General features: G+C 39.0%; 4 protein-coding genes across 5 annotated transcripts; all 4 read right to left on the bottom strand.

Annotated features, from left to right (window-relative positions):
* Positions 1-9: 9 nt before the first annotated feature.
* mcur1 (mitochondrial calcium uniporter regulator 1) lies at positions 10-2,343 on the bottom strand. Of its 2 annotated transcripts, none has more exons than XM_086065950.1 (9): positions 2,027-2,342; positions 1,522-1,629; positions 1,334-1,437; positions 1,161-1,262; positions 1,050-1,091; positions 891-962; positions 755-808; positions 543-657; positions 10-343 (listed from the first exon to the last, which is right to left on the bottom strand). In XM_086065950.1, exons 1-9 carry the CDS (start codon positions 2,274-2,276, stop codon positions 288-290), a joined length of 903 nt encoding a protein of 300 aa, XP_085922076.1. In that variant the 5' UTR covers positions 2,277-2,342; the 3' UTR covers positions 10-287. The 2 variants fall into 2 exon arrangements, 1 of the variants encoding a protein (XP_085922076.1); XR_015092051.1 differs by having other exon boundaries at positions 327-343; positions 739-808; positions 2,027-2,343.
* A 543-nt stretch (positions 2,344-2,886) lies between these two features.
* On the bottom strand, positions 2,887-6,574 carry rgs9bp (regulator of G protein signaling 9 binding protein). The gene is made up of 3 exons (XM_086065951.1): positions 6,096-6,574; positions 3,779-4,085; positions 2,887-3,703 (listed from the first exon to the last, which is right to left on the bottom strand). The coding sequence occupies exons 1-3, from the start codon at positions 6,189-6,191 to the stop codon at positions 3,324-3,326; spliced, it is 783 nt and encodes a 260-aa protein (XP_085922077.1). The 5' UTR covers positions 6,192-6,574; the 3' UTR covers positions 2,887-3,323.
* An 861-nt stretch (positions 6,575-7,435) lies between these two features.
* On the bottom strand, positions 7,436-13,263 carry LOC147155747 (kinesin-like protein KIF20A). The gene is given in 17 exon segments (XM_086066271.1): positions 7,436-7,685; positions 7,758-7,877; positions 8,004-8,074; positions 8,592-8,691; positions 8,792-8,957; positions 9,047-9,186; positions 9,275-9,457; positions 9,529-9,694; positions 9,764-9,910; positions 10,690-10,752; positions 10,817-10,934; positions 11,002-11,308; positions 12,270-12,454; positions 12,534-12,672; positions 12,799-12,900; positions 12,973-13,056; positions 13,158-13,263. Coding segments are annotated over 17 exon segments (2,349 nt in total). The 5' UTR covers positions 13,203-13,263; the 3' UTR covers positions 7,436-7,472.
* Positions 13,264-14,587: 1,324 nt separating this feature from the next.
* rps20 (ribosomal protein S20) lies at positions 14,588-16,192 on the bottom strand. Its single transcript, XM_086065780.1, has 4 exons — positions 16,044-16,192; positions 15,247-15,346; positions 14,919-14,992; positions 14,588-14,801 (listed from the first exon to the last, which is right to left on the bottom strand). The coding sequence occupies exons 1-4, from the start codon at positions 16,044-16,046 to the stop codon at positions 14,619-14,621; spliced, it is 360 nt and encodes a 119-aa protein (XP_085921906.1). The 5' UTR covers positions 16,047-16,192; the 3' UTR covers positions 14,588-14,618.
* Between the last annotated feature and the right edge of the window lie 565 nt (positions 16,193-16,757).

The following is a 16,757-nucleotide window of genomic DNA, read 5'->3' as shown; positions in this document are numbered from 1 at the left end:
AGAAACTGGTGCTTTATACATGAATAACTTGCTTTATTACACTTATAACTACACAAACTGACAGTTAAAACAATATTGAAATATGTCAACATTCAATGAAGTGGAAGCCTAGCTCAACCACCATAAATATGTTACATAAACAACCAAAATAAACATTTATTTTCACACATTTCTTAAGTGGTTGTAATAATGCTGGTAAACATTATTTGCGGCAGTCCTTGCGAGTCCATCAAAAATATGGCCGGTGATAAAAGATACTTTGTATCTGAATGAGCTGAATAGGCTCTTTACATCCAGATACGATAGAAACCTAAGACCACGGTGAGACAGGTAAACACTGAACCTAGAAGGGAGAAAATAGCAATTAGTTTATAATGTATTTATATTTAACATATAGAGCATGTATTATGGATTTTTTTTTTCAATTGTTGGTATACAAACAGTACTAGTTGGGTCTCTGGAGTAAAATCTGATTATAACAATGGGCCTTTACAAAGGAAATTGCAATGATATTTGCCAATATATTGAAAGTCATGTCTGACCTGCAAGGTATTTTATAGTGTCCAATTTATGCGACTCTAGCATGGTTTTCAAACCCGCCACTTCAGTGTCAATTTTCATGTTGGTCTGAGTTAGAAGACGATCTTGCTCAGCAGTCTGTTACAAAGAAAAATAAAATAAAAGTAAGGCACTATTGTGGGTAATACAATGATTTTGTAGTGACGAAGAGTGTGATACCGTTATGTGTACAAACCATTTCCAGAATTTCAGTCCGTGTTTCCATAAGCTTCCTTTCATGGTCTGCTTTCTGAAAAAAATAAAATGGATGAGGGTGACATTTTACCTATGCGGGCAGCTGCCATTTGAAGTGATTTTTTTTTTTTTTTTACCAGTTCTTTCACGCGACTCTTCTCTAAATTCATGTCCAACATTGTGTCTGAACGTATTTTATTCATCACATCCTGAAAGACAACAATGGATAGATACCATGTATGCAAAACACAATGTCTAAACATTTCAGTAAACAATTACAACATATTCTTACTTACAGCTAGTTGCACCTTCAGCTGCCAGAGGTGGATCTTCAATTTCTGAAACGTAAATATGTTGAATACTCATCTTGGGTCACATGATTTGTTTGTGATCTGTGGTATGATTACCTCGTTCTCTGCCAGTAACGTAGAAAACTCGCTTTTCTCGAGAATGACCATGTCCTTCTTTAAGCCTGCTATTTTAGACATCACACGTTGCATCATAATCTCCTAAAGAAAGGACACAATCCATATGAAATTAGGCGCAAATATCTGGAAAAGAACATCAAATTGTCTTATACCTGCTGTACTTTGGTAACCATGTCACTATAAAAGGTGTCCATAGTAGAGTTTGTCATCTTCAAGAGCACCTTAACCAACGCTTCAGATTGTTGAGTAGTGTAGCCTGTTAAGTGTTAAAAGAAACATTGCAGCGTCAAATCCATAAAGCAGAGTAACAATGTGAAAATAGCGGCGACGGCTTACCTACCGTTTTCTTCAAGGAGTTGAACCACCGCATGAGTGTCAAAGAACAGCTTCCGGACTTTAGGAACGTCAGGCTGCCAGTCATACTGGATGGGGCTAACAGAACTGTTCTCTGAAAGGAAGGTTGATCACATGCAAGTTATTATTTAAAGTTTGCTTAAATGATTGGAATCATGACATTTTTTTTATGCTCAGAGGTGTTGTCAGGTGCACTGGGGAAAAAAATGGGAGGAACAATGGTGGAGGCTATTATGTAAATACAGACTCAGATCTGGGTTAAAGGTTCTCCTGAAAACATTCAACAAAAGAATCATGGCTGTTTGTAAGCATACTGTAGTGTGCAAAATGGTCTGAAGGGGACACTCCTGAAGGACACACTGTACATAGAATTTACCAATAAAGTTTTTTTTTAAACAACACGAAACCGTCACGATTACGTCATTCTTCCGCATCAAAATTTGGTCACATTTCTATTTGAAATAATGAATAACAAAGTACGTATACGTCACCTCTTCCGGACAGGTGCATGTGTCTGAAGCTGAGCCCAGCTTGTCTCCTCACTCGGTTAGTGTCAGATGAACCACTCACGCAATTTGCCGAGGATTTGAACTGAGGCCAACTAGTTTTGGTAGATGAAATGTTGGAAGCCAGACGTCTGCTACAGCTCACTCCGTCTGCACTTGTTGCTAGCCTTAACCGCTTTTCATTGTGGCTTAGCGGGGAAAAGTTGAGTCGCGCATGACATTGTTTGAGCCCCATTGTGAAAACGTCAAAAGGAAACTGCCAGGAAAGTTTTAACAAAACTACTTCCGCCTTTCAAAACGTCAACATTAACCTATGTCCGTTTTGGCCTTTCAAAAGAAAAGAAAAATAGACGCGAGGAAGAATTTATATATATATATATATATATATATATATATATATATATATAATAAATTGTCATTCCAGAAATGGTGGACAATTTCACTTTCTATCAAATGGACAAACTACATACATTGAGAAATACTTATAAATAAAATAGACAAGTCAAAATGGCGGTCTCGTGAAAAGCATTGGACTTTGGGCGTTGTAATTTGACTTGTGAGGATTAATTTGATTTTGAAATGTGACGAAATGTCATTTGACTGCTATAACAATCTGTCTGGTTTGTATGATAGTCACAGGCAAAATCCAAAACATGCCGTCGCATTTCACAGGAAGCGTCAAGCGTTGCATTGCGGAAATATCAGAAATGCCCGGATGTTCTGAATTCTCCATTACATCAACATACAAACAAACCTAGATTGCTTTCAAACAGCAAATCCAACATATCAGAGCGGGCTAATTCCTGTCTAATCTCATGACAATATTCACAGTTTCCTCACGAGGATGTGTTTGCACTCCTTTATTTGTTTTATGTACATGCACTAGCATTTTTACCAAGCAGGCACTTTATTAAATATGCAGCTTTACTGAGGCTGCTACAGCATGGGGAGGTAGATCAATGACCAGTTTTAGACAAATTTTTAGAATGGTGCATTAAGTCACAAGTTTGAAATACTAATGAGACCAAAGACATTTCCATACACGTAAGAAAGCTACAACAATCAAATGACAGTTATCAACGGGGAGAATACTCACGTTTTTACAAACTACAGTTACTTTGGCATTATTCTGGACAACAAGCTTCAACGGGGCTCCATACTCATTTGCACACTAACATACAGTTTTTAAATCATTAAATGATTCTTACTTGAATACAGTTTTAGGCTGCTTTTACCCAACTCAGTTATTGAGGTTCACAGGTTTTGACAAAAAATGTATCACTCATGAGAAGAAGAAGATACAGACGCATAAAGTGGTTGCCACCAAAATGACCGCACAGAGCAACAAGAGCGCCACAATGCGACCGCGCTGGCCCACAGGCCTCTGTCCAGCAAGCTGCTCCTCGTCCGCCGAGAGCAAAGCCAGGGAGGCGCTGTCAGCGCTGCCCAGCGGTTCGGTGTTCAGCGGCCCTTGGGGCTCCACCATCCAGCGTAGCACGTTCACCTTCGTTTCCATGTCAACCATCATGTGGTCAATTTGGCTGATCTCCTGCTCCATGGTCCTGCGCTCCTGATTCTCAAGGCCATCCGGGAGGTTGGAGTTCAGAGCCCGGTTCAGGTCTGGTAGACTGAGGGCTCGAGCAGCCACTTCACTGCTCCCTCCTGCGCGAGGACCAAAAGCATAACCAAATACTGTAAACAAAAATGAAAAAGTATTTATTAATTTTTTTTGTCTACCTTGCAGGCCAGTTTGCACTAAACTAGTCGACCCCGCAAGAGCGAAGATGTCTCCCATGTTGTGAACTTTGCACATGTCAACGTGGAGGAGTTCCAGGCTGGACGAGAAGGCCACCCAAAGGAGCTCCGTCTCCTTGCGCTGCTCCGCGGCGAGGCTCTTGTCACGAAGACGCAAGGTGAGAAGTTGGCAGATGGTGGCGGCCAACTTCCGGGCCCTCTCTCGCGTTTGCCTCAACTCATCTCGCAGCTGCAAGCTGTCAGTGCAGCCACCGACGCACGACGCTAAATGTCGATAGCATGCGACCACCTGCAGCAAGTCAAATAATAATTACATCTTGCCTTTTCAAAAATTCACATTGAAAAATGGTGTTTATTAGGGGTGTCAGGCGAATACAAATTTGAATTGTAGTTCATTGCATAAGTTCAATACTCTTGATTAATCACAAATTTTATATAATATACAATAAAATATCGTTTCATACTATTAACATAAAAGTGAAAAAAATAAACTAATACAAATATGGCTTGATCTTTCAGTGATTGATACTGCAATTTCATAATAATTCATCAAATTGAGTTAAAATTAAAAAGGTGTACTGTGCTGTAAAAATTGAGTCATATTGATTTGTGTTGGTCATTTTTCTGCCACTAGATGGCACAATTGCATGTGTAAGACTTTTTTTTTTCATATTCGAAGTAACTTGCGAAATTCTGCACATTTTTAAAATTGTAAAATACAACTCGACACCAGTCTTCACAAATATATGCATTATTATTCAATTTACTACTGCTATATTTTGACGTGCACGTGTCTGCTGCGTTGCGACTGGAATCCCCCCAGTACAGACTTTGCAAGTAAGTGGCGGTCATTAATCGCGTGATTAAAAAAGAAATAGTGGCGTTAAAAGACCTTTAAATTAACACACTAATGTTGACACCCCTAGTGTTTATATATTCAATAACGATACCTGGTATTGATACTTGCCCGTCCCTACATATTAATACATCCATTTTCAACAATCTCTGCCATTTAATCCTGTACCGCCCTCTGCTGTCGGTTGAAATTGACATCATAGTGCCCTCGGGTGCACATTGCGAACGTCTTGGCTCACGGATTTGGTCATGTGAAGTTGGCAATGCGAGCCCGAAGGCACGTTGACGGTAAAAGGACAAAATGGCAGTGACAGTATATACAAAGTCAAAATCTGGACTTTTTGCTTCATCTATGAATATCTTATTGGTTTATTACAACATATTTCTCATATACTCTACTTTATATATCCGCAGAAAATTCACCTTAGTATTATCTATAGTGTTATAATGGTCAAAATGTAGGTTAACGCAAATGTACCGCAACCTAGATATTTGAATGAGCACAAAGATGCAACCAAGCAAGAAATCCTATTCAGTGAGAGTGCTGTTTTCGCCACAGGGATGAACTTGCTTGTGTTGTTCTTGCTTTTGCCACTTAGATAGGAGTCAAGGAAAAACATATTTCACATTCGGTGTTGATTCGGAGAGTTTATACAAGTTTTTGCTGAAGTATTGTGGCATTAAATGTATGGTCTACCTACAAAGAGATCCGAAATGATCAAATTAGAAATCTTTTTAAATTGTAGAATTCTTGCACAAAAACTGTAGGTTTGTTGAATGAGGAAAAAAAAATGGGCCCGCGTGGCGTGAATTTTTGGAGCAAGTTGAAAATAAAAATGTATATGTAAAAAAAAGGAATAAAAATTCACACATTAACTCATTCACTGCCATTGACGGCTATAGAAGTCATAAATTCATTTGAACTATTTCTATTAGTTTAAATGTTTTTCCACTTTTGTTAACAAGAGTATGAAAACCGAGATTTTTTTTTTTGTACATTTAGAACAGATATAAAATTTGTGATTAATCGTGAGTGAAGTCAAGCGATTAATTAAGATTAAAAATGTTAATCACCTGACACCCCTAATTTTTAATAATCTTTTTTTTAAATAAATAAAAATAATTGTAATTATTTTTTTCCAGTTTTAATAATCTTAAAAAATATATATATATATATATATATATATATATATTAAAAATTAGGGGCGTCAGGCGATTACCATTTTTAATCATAATTAATCGCATGACTTCACTAGTTAACTCACGATTAATCACACATTTTATATCTGTTCTAATACAATATATAAAAAAAACACTAGGTTTTCGTACTCTTGTTAACAAAAGTGGGAAAATGTTAAACTAATAGAAATAGTTCAAATGAATTTTTGACGTCTATAGCCGTCAATGGCAGTGAATGAGTTAACTGTAATAGAATTAAGCTTACCTTAATCAAAGAATCCACCAGAGCTTTGGCATCAGCCTCAGCCTTGTTTGTGCCAAGTGTGTTGTCATCTCCAACTTTGTTATTTACAAGTGGCATGAGGATGACTTGCCAAGTATCGGACACAAAATGATGTCCTGGCTTGCCGCCCTTCACTGTGCAGGTTGCTCCTTTTTCCTCACGAGATGTTTCATTCACAGGTTCAAGATCCAGTCAGGGTTCAGGTCCGAAGCAGCGGAGCGATGCATCACCATATTCCGACTCGACACGCCCGTCATGTCATCCGTAGACATGTAAGTACGCTTTGGAGGGCGACAAAATGTGCCAAAATGATGAGAGAGAATAAAGAGGCTAATAAAATGATGTAACTTCAGCAAGATGCTAATCCCGTGATTGACCCCTTTGCACCGACGCGGGATAAAGCCAACAACGGTAATCTCATTAACTGTCACTGCGCGCGAAGACGAGAGCAGCTGCCCGTCTCCAGCACAACTGTCCTTTTACCGAGGGGGGGGGGGGGCGGGGGTGTTGCGCTCCTAACTCAACTGGCTAGATGTCTCTTTTGCTCAACTTGAAGGCGATGTGCTTCCAAATTGAATGAAAACAGAACAGTAGACATGGAAGAAAACAGTTTATGAATTGTTTGGCCCATTTTGATGTTTGAAAAAAAAGAAACTTCAAACCTAAATAAATTAAGTTTAAGTCGATGCCAAAGACATTTGAGTTAAATATACTAGCAATTTTGCCAATTTGTTACTAGTGGGTGGAGCTTATGTTGAATAACTATTGTAAAGTTGGTTTAACACTAACTAAATAAAATCAGACAGCGTCAAAAATACACTTTGGGGTTTGAAATAAACTCTGAAACATTTAACACCAAGTGCAGATTTTTTATTACATTTCTTTAAATGCATTAAATATATTTGAAATCATTTTGTTTACATACAATGTGGCCTTGCTGCAATTATGGTTGCACTTAAACCCGAGTGTTTTATGTATTTTGTTCCCCTTTTGTGGCTAACTTCCCCCTCAGGCCGCAAATAATGGACGTCCTCATTTGACCAGCTTGGTTTAAAGTGCAGAGCACCAAGCACGAACTTCCTGGCGTGATGTTTCTATTGCGGCGTACGAGCGCGTGTCTAATACGCTTTTGGTGAATCGAAAAGAAAATAATTTTTTTTATAAACTGCCGCATTGGAATATTCCTAGGAAGCAAATACAATACCTCTGGTAAGAACCTTGCGAGTCTTGTTTGTGTTAATAAAACATTTATTACATAAAAACATGCATAAATTCAAATACCTTAAAGGCATTTTTTGTTCATTTTTATAAATTTAAAAAAAAAAAAAAACAATACTGGTTAATAAAATGATGTGCTAGTCAGCGGCGTGGCGTTCCATCAGTTTTCCTGAGTGTCCGACCCCCGGTCTTACGAGGGGATGCAACCGCTTCCTTGATGTTGGCGAGCAAGCCTTTCTTGGGATTAGCCTGCACATGCGACTTTGGCGTGAGCTTAGAGAGCTCTTCCTTTAGGGAGGCAATTTCCTTGTCCTTTTCCAAAGACTGGGATAGCATTTCCTGCATCGATTTCCTCTGAACAGAAACAAAAGCAGTGAGAATTGTAGATCCATCCATCATTGCAAGTTTGGTGTTGCGTCACCTCACCTGATCTTGGGTCTTCGCCTGAAGATCTTCTAGTTCAGCCAATTTCTCCAGAAAGCCATCTCGAACCGTCTGAAGGGTTTCACCGAGTTCAATCAGGCGTCTCTCCAAGGACAATATCAACTAGGGTAAAATATTTGAGGCAGAATTTAAAACTGAACCCAAACAATTGTTTCAAAGTTAGTCAGTGAAATGAGACACTCCAATTTAAGCATTTTCAAATCAATCCCAACCCTGAAACGTTTTTACCTGTTGCTTATCCACACACATCCGTTCTATGGCACTTTTCTCCATGTAGAGACGTTTTAAACGGTTGTCGTCTGTAGGGGTGAAACAAAAAGTTGTCATTCGGAGGATTCTAAAGGGCATCGCAGATACAGAAACCGAAATAAGCGTTTTTTTTCAGCAGCCAACATTTTTTAAGTTTACACAGTAGAAAAATTTAATCAAATGCCGAGACAACGGTCAAAAGAAAGAAGTAAAAACAAAGCTTCGCTAGCCTCACATTACCTACCGCGAGTAACCGGAGGGAAGCTCTGTGCTACTTACACAGAAGTAGCTAGCTAGCTAGCGCTTCTGCTGGCTACTAGCATGCCTAAATATGTTGTGGAGTCACTCCCAAGTCAGTAATAGTCACCTGCGTGGCGGTGAATACGCATCATTTCTGACAAGAAAAGCCAAAGGAGCCATGCTAAGCTAACCTAAGATTGACACAGCATTTTTAATGTTCTCAAAATTACGTAAATAAACAAACCTTTTCTGCTATACACAATGTGGATTTAAGAAAAACAGCAGATTACAAAAAAAAAAAAAAAGGAAATCACATCGATTACAAACCTGCGTCTTCAAAGTCGTTCAATGGTTGACACTGACAGGACGCGTCGACGGTGCGCACACGGGTCCCAGATGCCAACTCTGAAAGCTGTTGCTCGAGGGCCTACAGACAAGTTGGATCCATATATGAATTATTATTAATTGGAGCCATTTTATAAAAAATAAAAAAATAAATAAAGGACCTTATGATCCGGAACGTCTACCTCGACTTTCTCCTGCTCGGCTGTGAACTCCTCAAGAGGCACATAGTCATCTTCTAAGCTGTTCATGGCGGTCTTGTAAGCGTACTCTTTAATAGCGTCCTTGTACATCTCAAAAGTGTCCTCCAGCTTTTCTTCGTACCTCTCCCTCAGATCTTCGATCTGTTGGCTAAACATTCAAAAAAAAAAAAAAAAGGCATGCGCTCGCGTTGCACCGTTGGTAGAATGATCCAAACCTCCCCGGCAACGGTTGAAAACCTGCGACGTTCCTCGCTGTCCATGATCTGCTTCAACATGGCGTCGCCCATTTCCTTACGGATCTCCACCTCCTGCTCCAGGTTTCGCCGTCGCTCGGCCAGCAGTTTTGTTCGCAGGCTTTCGATTGTGTCAAGTAGTTCCTGGTGAGGTTTTTGACGGCACAATCCAGAACGCCAGTCAACTCAAGTGCCCAGGGACGAATGTAAAAAAAAATAAAAATAGAGTTACGTTTTGCGTCAGTAAGGTCATGTCGGCGTCGTCCTCCTCATTCAGCAGGTCGTCATCTGACAGATAGGTTTCTTCGAGCGCCCGTCTATCAATCATGCCGTTCTTCACCAGAGATTTGCCATTCGGACCCACCAGACACGGGGACAGAGATTCCAGAGACTCGTCTGGGATCACCTGCACCACCTGACGACGTGCGATACACAAGTGGTTTATAACGCCACCACAAAAAAAACCAACGTTATTTTCAGACGTACCCGTTTGGCTACAGCGGAGAACTTCATGACATGGAGCGTCTCGTCGTACGTGTTAGCACACTGGCTAATGTTGACGATCATCGAAGCTCTTCCTTTGCCACAGAAAACCGCCTGGAAGAGCTTGGTGAGCTTGCTCTCTCGGTAAGGGATGCAACTGCTCTTCGCTCTGATTGGATGAGGAACGGTCGGACGGGTTGCCAAACGTGACAATTGTCATACCGGCAACAGATTTTACCTTTCGGTCTGATTGTTGCGCAAGGCGGTGATGCACTTCCCCAAGATGAGGAGCGAGTTGTTAATGTTTCCCGCTTCTTTTAGCCTCTGCCCAAATGTTTTGGTTTTGTCACATCTTTCGGAGCCAGCCAAGTCACACAGGGAAAACCTAAGGACCACTTTTTTTTTAATTAATTCATTCACTGCCATTGACGGCTATAGACGTCAAAAAATATTTTTAATTATTTCTATTAGTTCCACTTTTGTTAACAAGAGTATGAAAACAGAAAAAAATGTATTGTACATTTAGACAGTTGTGATTAATCGCGAGCCACTGCTATTTCTATTAGTTTAAAAAAAAAAATCCACTTTTGTTAGCAAGCGTATGAAATTATATATAAAATTTGTGATTAATTGTGAGTTAACTATTGAAGTCATGTGATTAATAACAATTTTTAAAAAAATTATTGCCTGATGCCCCTAATTTTTAATAATCTTTTCTCTCTTTTTTTTTATAATCACGTAAGGCGTTTAATTGTAATTGCAAGACTTCAATAGTCAACTGACAATTAATCACAAATTTTATATATAATTTCATACTCTTGCTAAGTGGAAAAAAAACGTTGAATAGAAATAGTTCATATGAATTTGACGTCTTTTTGATGCCCCTAATTAAAAAAAGAAAAAATGTATGTCATCAGACGATTACATTTTTTAATTGTAATTAATCACATGACTTCAATAGTTAACTCATGATTAATCACAAATTGTATCTTTGTCCTAAATGTACAATTAAACAAATTCTAGGTTTTTATACTCTTGTTAACAAAAGTGGGGGGGGGGGGGGGGGTGAAACTAATAGAAATAGTTCAATTGAATTTTTGACATCTCTAGCCGTCAATGCTAGTTAACGGGGATTTCAGCTACTGGTTAGCACAATTAACTTACTCTGACATCCATTTAACTTCGTTTCCCTCTATCTTCAGCAGCTTCATGATAAATATGCTGTGGCTGTGGGGAAAGTTGTCTCCTTTTAATAACATGAAATAAGAAAACGCGATTGGAAGGGGTGAACACTTTCCTTCTGCTGGACGACTGGTTCATCTTTGTGGCTGCAGCGCTTCGGTTTTTGTTGCCAAACTGCAGTAGCTTGCTAGCTTCGGACGAACTCTGGATGTTGATCCACCGAAGATCTGGGAATGAAAGTTGGATTATGAAACCGGCGACAACATCGTGTCTTTACTCGGATTAAAAGGTGACCTTTGACATAAGCGTTGCAGGCGCCGTCGTCACAAACGCGGAGGGTCGCGCGTTTCTTGAACTTGGAGCAAAAGGACGGTTGAAGGAGATCGTAGACGCGCTCGTTGTAAATTTCAAAGAATGCCACCCATAGCGCAAATTGGCAGCTCTCCTCTTCGTCTGTCAGACGATCAAACTAGTTAACCGCGTTAACTAACCGATTGAATTTCTGAGGGTTACCTGATTGATCGTCACACAAAGAGGACGATGAAGGTACAGAACAGGACAAGGAGTCGGATCCATTGCTGGTTCTCAAGGGATCGCAATTCTGCAAAGGGGAAACGTGCATGTTATGGAATCGGGTGCACGGAGCAGCAGTCGCAACGATTTCACCTTTAACTCATTCACTGCCATTGACGACTAGAGACGTCAAAAATTCATTTGAGCCATTTCTATCAGTTTAACCTTTTTTTTCCCCACTTTTGTTAAGAGAATGAAGACCTAGAATTTTTTTATAAGACATTGAGAACAGATATAACATTTGTGATTAATCGTGAGTGACGTCATGAGATAAAAAAAAAATTGTTATCGCCTGACGCCCCTAATTTTTAATAATCTTTTATTTTTTCAAAATAAAAAAAAATTAATTATTTTTTCCCCCCATTTTTAATTTTTTTTTTTATCGCGTCAGGAGATTATTATTAAAAAAATTGTTATTGTAATTAATTGCATGACTTCAATAGTTAAATTATATATCTGTCCTAAATGTATAATTTTTTTCTGGGTTTTCATACTTTTGTTAACAAAAGTGGAAAAAAAAAATTGTAATTAATAGAAATAGTTCAAATGAAGGCGGCACGGTGGCTGACTGGTTAGCACGTCCGCCTCCCAGTGCAAAGGTTGTGAGATCAAGTCCGGGCTTCGACCTTCCTGGGTGGAGTTTGCATGTTCTCCCCGTGCTTGCGTGGGTTTTCTCCGGGTACTCCGGTTTCCTCCCACATTCCAAAAATATGCATGGCAGGTGAATTGGACACTCCAAATTGTCCATAGGTGTGATTGTGAGTATGGTTGTTCGTCTCTGTGTGCCCTGCGATTGGCTGGCAACCAGTACAGGGTGTACCCCGCCTACTGCCCGAAGCCAGCTGGGATAGGCTCCAGCAACCCCGCGACCCTTGTGAGGACAAGCGGTACAGAAAATGGATGGATGGATGGATGGAGTTCAAATGAATTTTTGACGTCTATAGCAGTGAATGAGTTAAAAGTGTCAAGTTTGACACTCTCGTCACTACCTCTTTGAATGATGCAAAAATGGCAGCTTTTGCACTTTTCTCCCGTTTGACTTGGTCACCATCCAGACACCGCGTCTCGTTCCTGAGGTACGGCTTCACGTCCATGCCCTCGTACTGGCGCCCTGCCATGTACTGAAAGGTGGCATCCAACACGCGAGGCAATACTCCTGGTTCTTTTGAAGTTCCTGACCGAGTTACGTTTAATGGCACTTGTGAATAACGTTGCCCGATTGAAATGAAATCCTGTAGAATTTGTATTTGGACCTTGGATTGTGAAGGTCTTCCCAGCATTGGTGACACCATAGCTGAAGATGAGTGAAGTCTTCCCAGCCAAGAAATCTGACATTTGGCTTTTGATGGTGTGGTCATACAGCGCAGCCTGGCTTGCCTCTGGTCCAAAAACCTACAAAATGTAAGTGTAGAGTAATACTAAAAACAAAAAGCTGCTCTCGTTTGAGCAAATTATTGTTAGCATTGCGCAGAAATTACAGTGAGAGTGAGGGGAATATTCCGGTGAAAGGTTGCTGACCTTGGAAAATGAGAATTTGTGTACAGACGTGGCGATGCCCTTCTCGCGGCATTTCGGGGCATGCAGCGTCACCATCTGGTCGTTTTCTGTTACTACACAATCCTGATTAAAATACACCAGTAGAGTAATACGTTAGCGTTTTAGGACTGCTCGGGCTAATTTAAGTCTACATACCTGATCCTCGTTGTCAGACAGCTCTTCTTTTGAGAAAGGTCTGATTCGAAGGTAGACTTTCATAGTCTGCTGTTCGGTTTCCTCCTGAAAGCAAAACACCAAAAAAAGAAAGAAAGTCTGAGGTGCCAAAGACACCTTGCTTAATCGCGACAAATAAATAAGCGGAAAGGTGTACAGTATTATACCTGTGGAGGTGAAATAAAAGTTAAGTCCATGTCAACAGACTCCATGGTTGTTGTCCTTGATCGAGGCACACAAAATCCATCCGTTAACGTATTAATCCGTGCAAAACGCTTCTTCAGAGCTTCCCTGAGGGCCAATCAATTACTTTTAACTCAAGAGCTGGTGTGAAGGGAAGAAACAGCCAATTGAGAGCTGCAGCTTTAATGACGTCAGTGACAAACCTGTGACCAATATGCCCAAATTGTGATAAATTGGTTCTTGCCGGTTAAATTCGGATATATTGACTAATTCTCTCCTTCTAAAAAAAGACAAGCAATTATCGTGTAAAAGGGGGGAAATGTTTAGCCAGTTCATCACAGCATAAAAGGTTTGATTTAAAAAAAAGAAAAATAAGTATATTATAAGCCACTGTAACATAAACACTGCAGTGCTATAGCTGTTACATGATTCAAATAAAATGTATGGCATAAATTAAATAAAAATTGGACATATTAAAAACAAAGGCTTAAATCTAATTCGAACATATTGTACTTAATACATTTGAACATACTTTTAAAAAAAAGTGCTGTACGTGTAAATACTATAAATTAAGGGTGTGAATTGCCTAGTGCCTGGCGATTCAATTCGTATCACGATTCATAGGTCACGATTCGATTCCGATTAATCCCGATACGAATTTATAAATTGATTTTTGTGATTTTTTTGGGGCGCTCCAATTTAGAAAATACTCATCAGTAAACTTGTACATGTACTGTAAGATTTGTATGAAAATGTATTTATCTGAAAATTCAGGCTTATAACTGAGCCACTGCATTTAACAAATAGGTTGCAGTCTGTTTACTGTTTGAACAGCCCTGAATTAAAATAAGGCTTAATGTTCCATTAATATAACATTCTTCCATGCTTAATGTGTGAATCCTAACTCTAAGACGTTTTGTTGAATATTCCCATTAAAAATCAATTAGGCAGCATATCGAATCAATTTGAGAATTGCGCGCTGTACTATCGCAATATATTGCCGAATCAATTTTTTCTAACACCCCTACTATAAATATTGTAGATTTAAAAAAAGTTAAGACTGTATGCATGGTTACAAGTTTCATTACTTGGTTTTGCATACATCAAATTTACCAACCCATTGCTCGTTAATAAAGACTTTAAAAAATGTAAATGCTTAATATGCCCAGTATGTATTTAGATTGGGTGTTTCTTTAGCGCAGATTTGACTCATTGCAGAGGTAATCTCAAACATAACCCTCAATGATGGAGGGACTAATGTATGTACAGTATAAACTGTACATACAACCAAAAGGACAGTCACAATTAGATACCACAACTCAAGTTCTGTTAATACTCTCAATTAGGCTGCAAACACTTCAAGGAATTCATCCAAAACATTATAGCCTAAAACACACAGGGAAAAAAATGCAAGTCTGTTTTCCACTCTTTTCTTTATTGCATATTTATGCATCGGCGATGGTAACTTCAACCTCAACACCAGGCTCGATGCTGATGGAGGTGATCTGCTTAACAATTTCAGATGGGCTGTGAAGATCAATCAGGCGTTTGTGGATCCGCATCTGAAAGCGATCCCAAGTTTTGGAGCCTTCGCCACAGGGGGTCTTCCTGGTGGTGATACGCAGGGTCTGGCCAAGACAGGACAAATGTGAAACTTTTTCATGTGTACCTAATGTCATGGTCGGTAAATGTCCAGTCAGATAAAACACATTCTGCATTTAAGAAAAACCCGCAATAGGTTGTACCTTGGTTGGCATGCGGACCGGTCCCTTCACCTTCAGGTTCTTCTCCTTTGCACCACGGATCAAGTCAGCGCAGACTGCAGTAGGGAAAAAAAAAAAAAAAAAACTGTCACAATCACTTCTACAGCTTTTATACATGATGGCACTTTCAGATAAAAGCTCAGAATAGCGTATTCCAGACATCATGGTTATCAGAATATATATAAATCTTCACAGCAAATCAGCATGAGAGAATCAGAATATTTGTCAATCTACAATGTATAGAGGCATTGTTTTTTTTGTTGTACATTGTATAGTGACAAAGACAGATTTCTAAGGCTTGTTTAATTACCTTTCTCCAGAGACTTGACATTGCGGCTGGTGAGGGTGATGCGGATGCGGTGGATGGTCACCTCAGTCTCAACAGGTGCCTTCCCAGAGTCCTTGAAAGCCTGCATGTAAGTAAATAAGCAATTCATTGCATTAACGTCGTAAACCCTTATATGCCAGTCTAAAATTTGTGGGGTGCCTCCACTAGATAAAAAAAAAAAAAAAAAAAACTATTCAGTGCTTTAAGTGCACCATCAGGTGGCATCTTGGTGCCAAAGAACAATTGAAATAGTTGACGCAAGTTGAGTAACTTAATTTGGACAAAAGTACCGCTTTACCACTATCTTGTGACATCTAAATTTGAATTTTGATGGCGGTGGGTCACTTTACAGATTATGCACAAGTAACTAGTTTACGCAGGCCCTTAATTTGATTGTTTTATTCAAAATAACTCTTTTTACGTCATGTATTTTTCATACAATTAGCTATGGCGTTAACGTAGTGAAAACTTTACAGTACGAATCGACGCAAACGTGACTTCTAAGCACACGGATATGTTCGGTGATACTTTATATATATCTTGCATTGGGATTGATAATACGCATCGCTAAAGCAGAGTATATTTTTGGCAATTTTGTTAATATTCTGCCTGTGGCGGCGAACATTATAAGGCGCGAACGCTCCGATTGTTAGCCACGTTATGCTATTAGCCGACTCGATAAAAACAAGAGTACCATTTTCCCTTAGATTATAATCACTTTCAAATAGTCACGCGAACTTCGTGAAAGCAGTAACAACATAGCTAAGCTATAAACATACCATTGTGATAATTCCTGACCGACTTATTCGGAAGAAAATTACGCGAACAGCGGTGAGCCAGGAAAAGTACCAACAACGTGGTTAGCTTGTCACGAAAGAGGGCTCGCTAAAGGCAGTTTCGTGCTTATGTACTATTCATCCGGGTTCTTCTCGCATCTTCTTCTGGTATTTTACAGTTCGTGAGAGCGACACCAAAAGGCATAGCACGGAGGTGTAATGGTAAGCCATTTGAGCATTTTTATTTAGTACTAGTAGTACAGTAGTCTATCTGTCCTAAATAGAAATAATAATAATAATAATAATAATAATAATAATAATAATAATAATAATAATAATAATAATAATAATAATAATAATAATAATAATAATAACACATCAGCTTATGTAACGCTTTTCTGTTAATCAATAATTAAGCGCACTAGCAGAATGGCACGCACGAAAGCTCGAACTTTTAAATGTTTAAATAATATTTTAGTTCTCGGTATTAATAATTTATTAACGTTAGTATTAGTAACACTGAATTACTAATAATTATATGTAGGACGTTAGCACTATCTAGTAGCAAAGTGTGAAAGTATCACTAGCCTGTTCAGTTATCAAAACCTTAACTGTTTGTTTTAAAACAATTGCTTTGTATTTTTAGTAACATTTTATGTTAACTACATTTGAACGGAATCACCATTAATTAAATGTAATTTGCTTCCGGTTATTAAA

The sequence above is a fragment of the Leptonotus elevatus genome, chromosome 21, assembly GCF_054856555.1.
Source record: "Leptonotus elevatus isolate MCC_2025b chromosome 21, RoL_Lele_1.0, whole genome shotgun sequence".
Lineage (NCBI taxonomy): Eukaryota > Metazoa > Chordata > Actinopteri > Syngnathiformes > Syngnathidae > Leptonotus > Leptonotus elevatus.
Note: the sequence above shows the minus strand (reverse complement) of the source record. Positions and strands in the feature narration are given on the sequence as shown.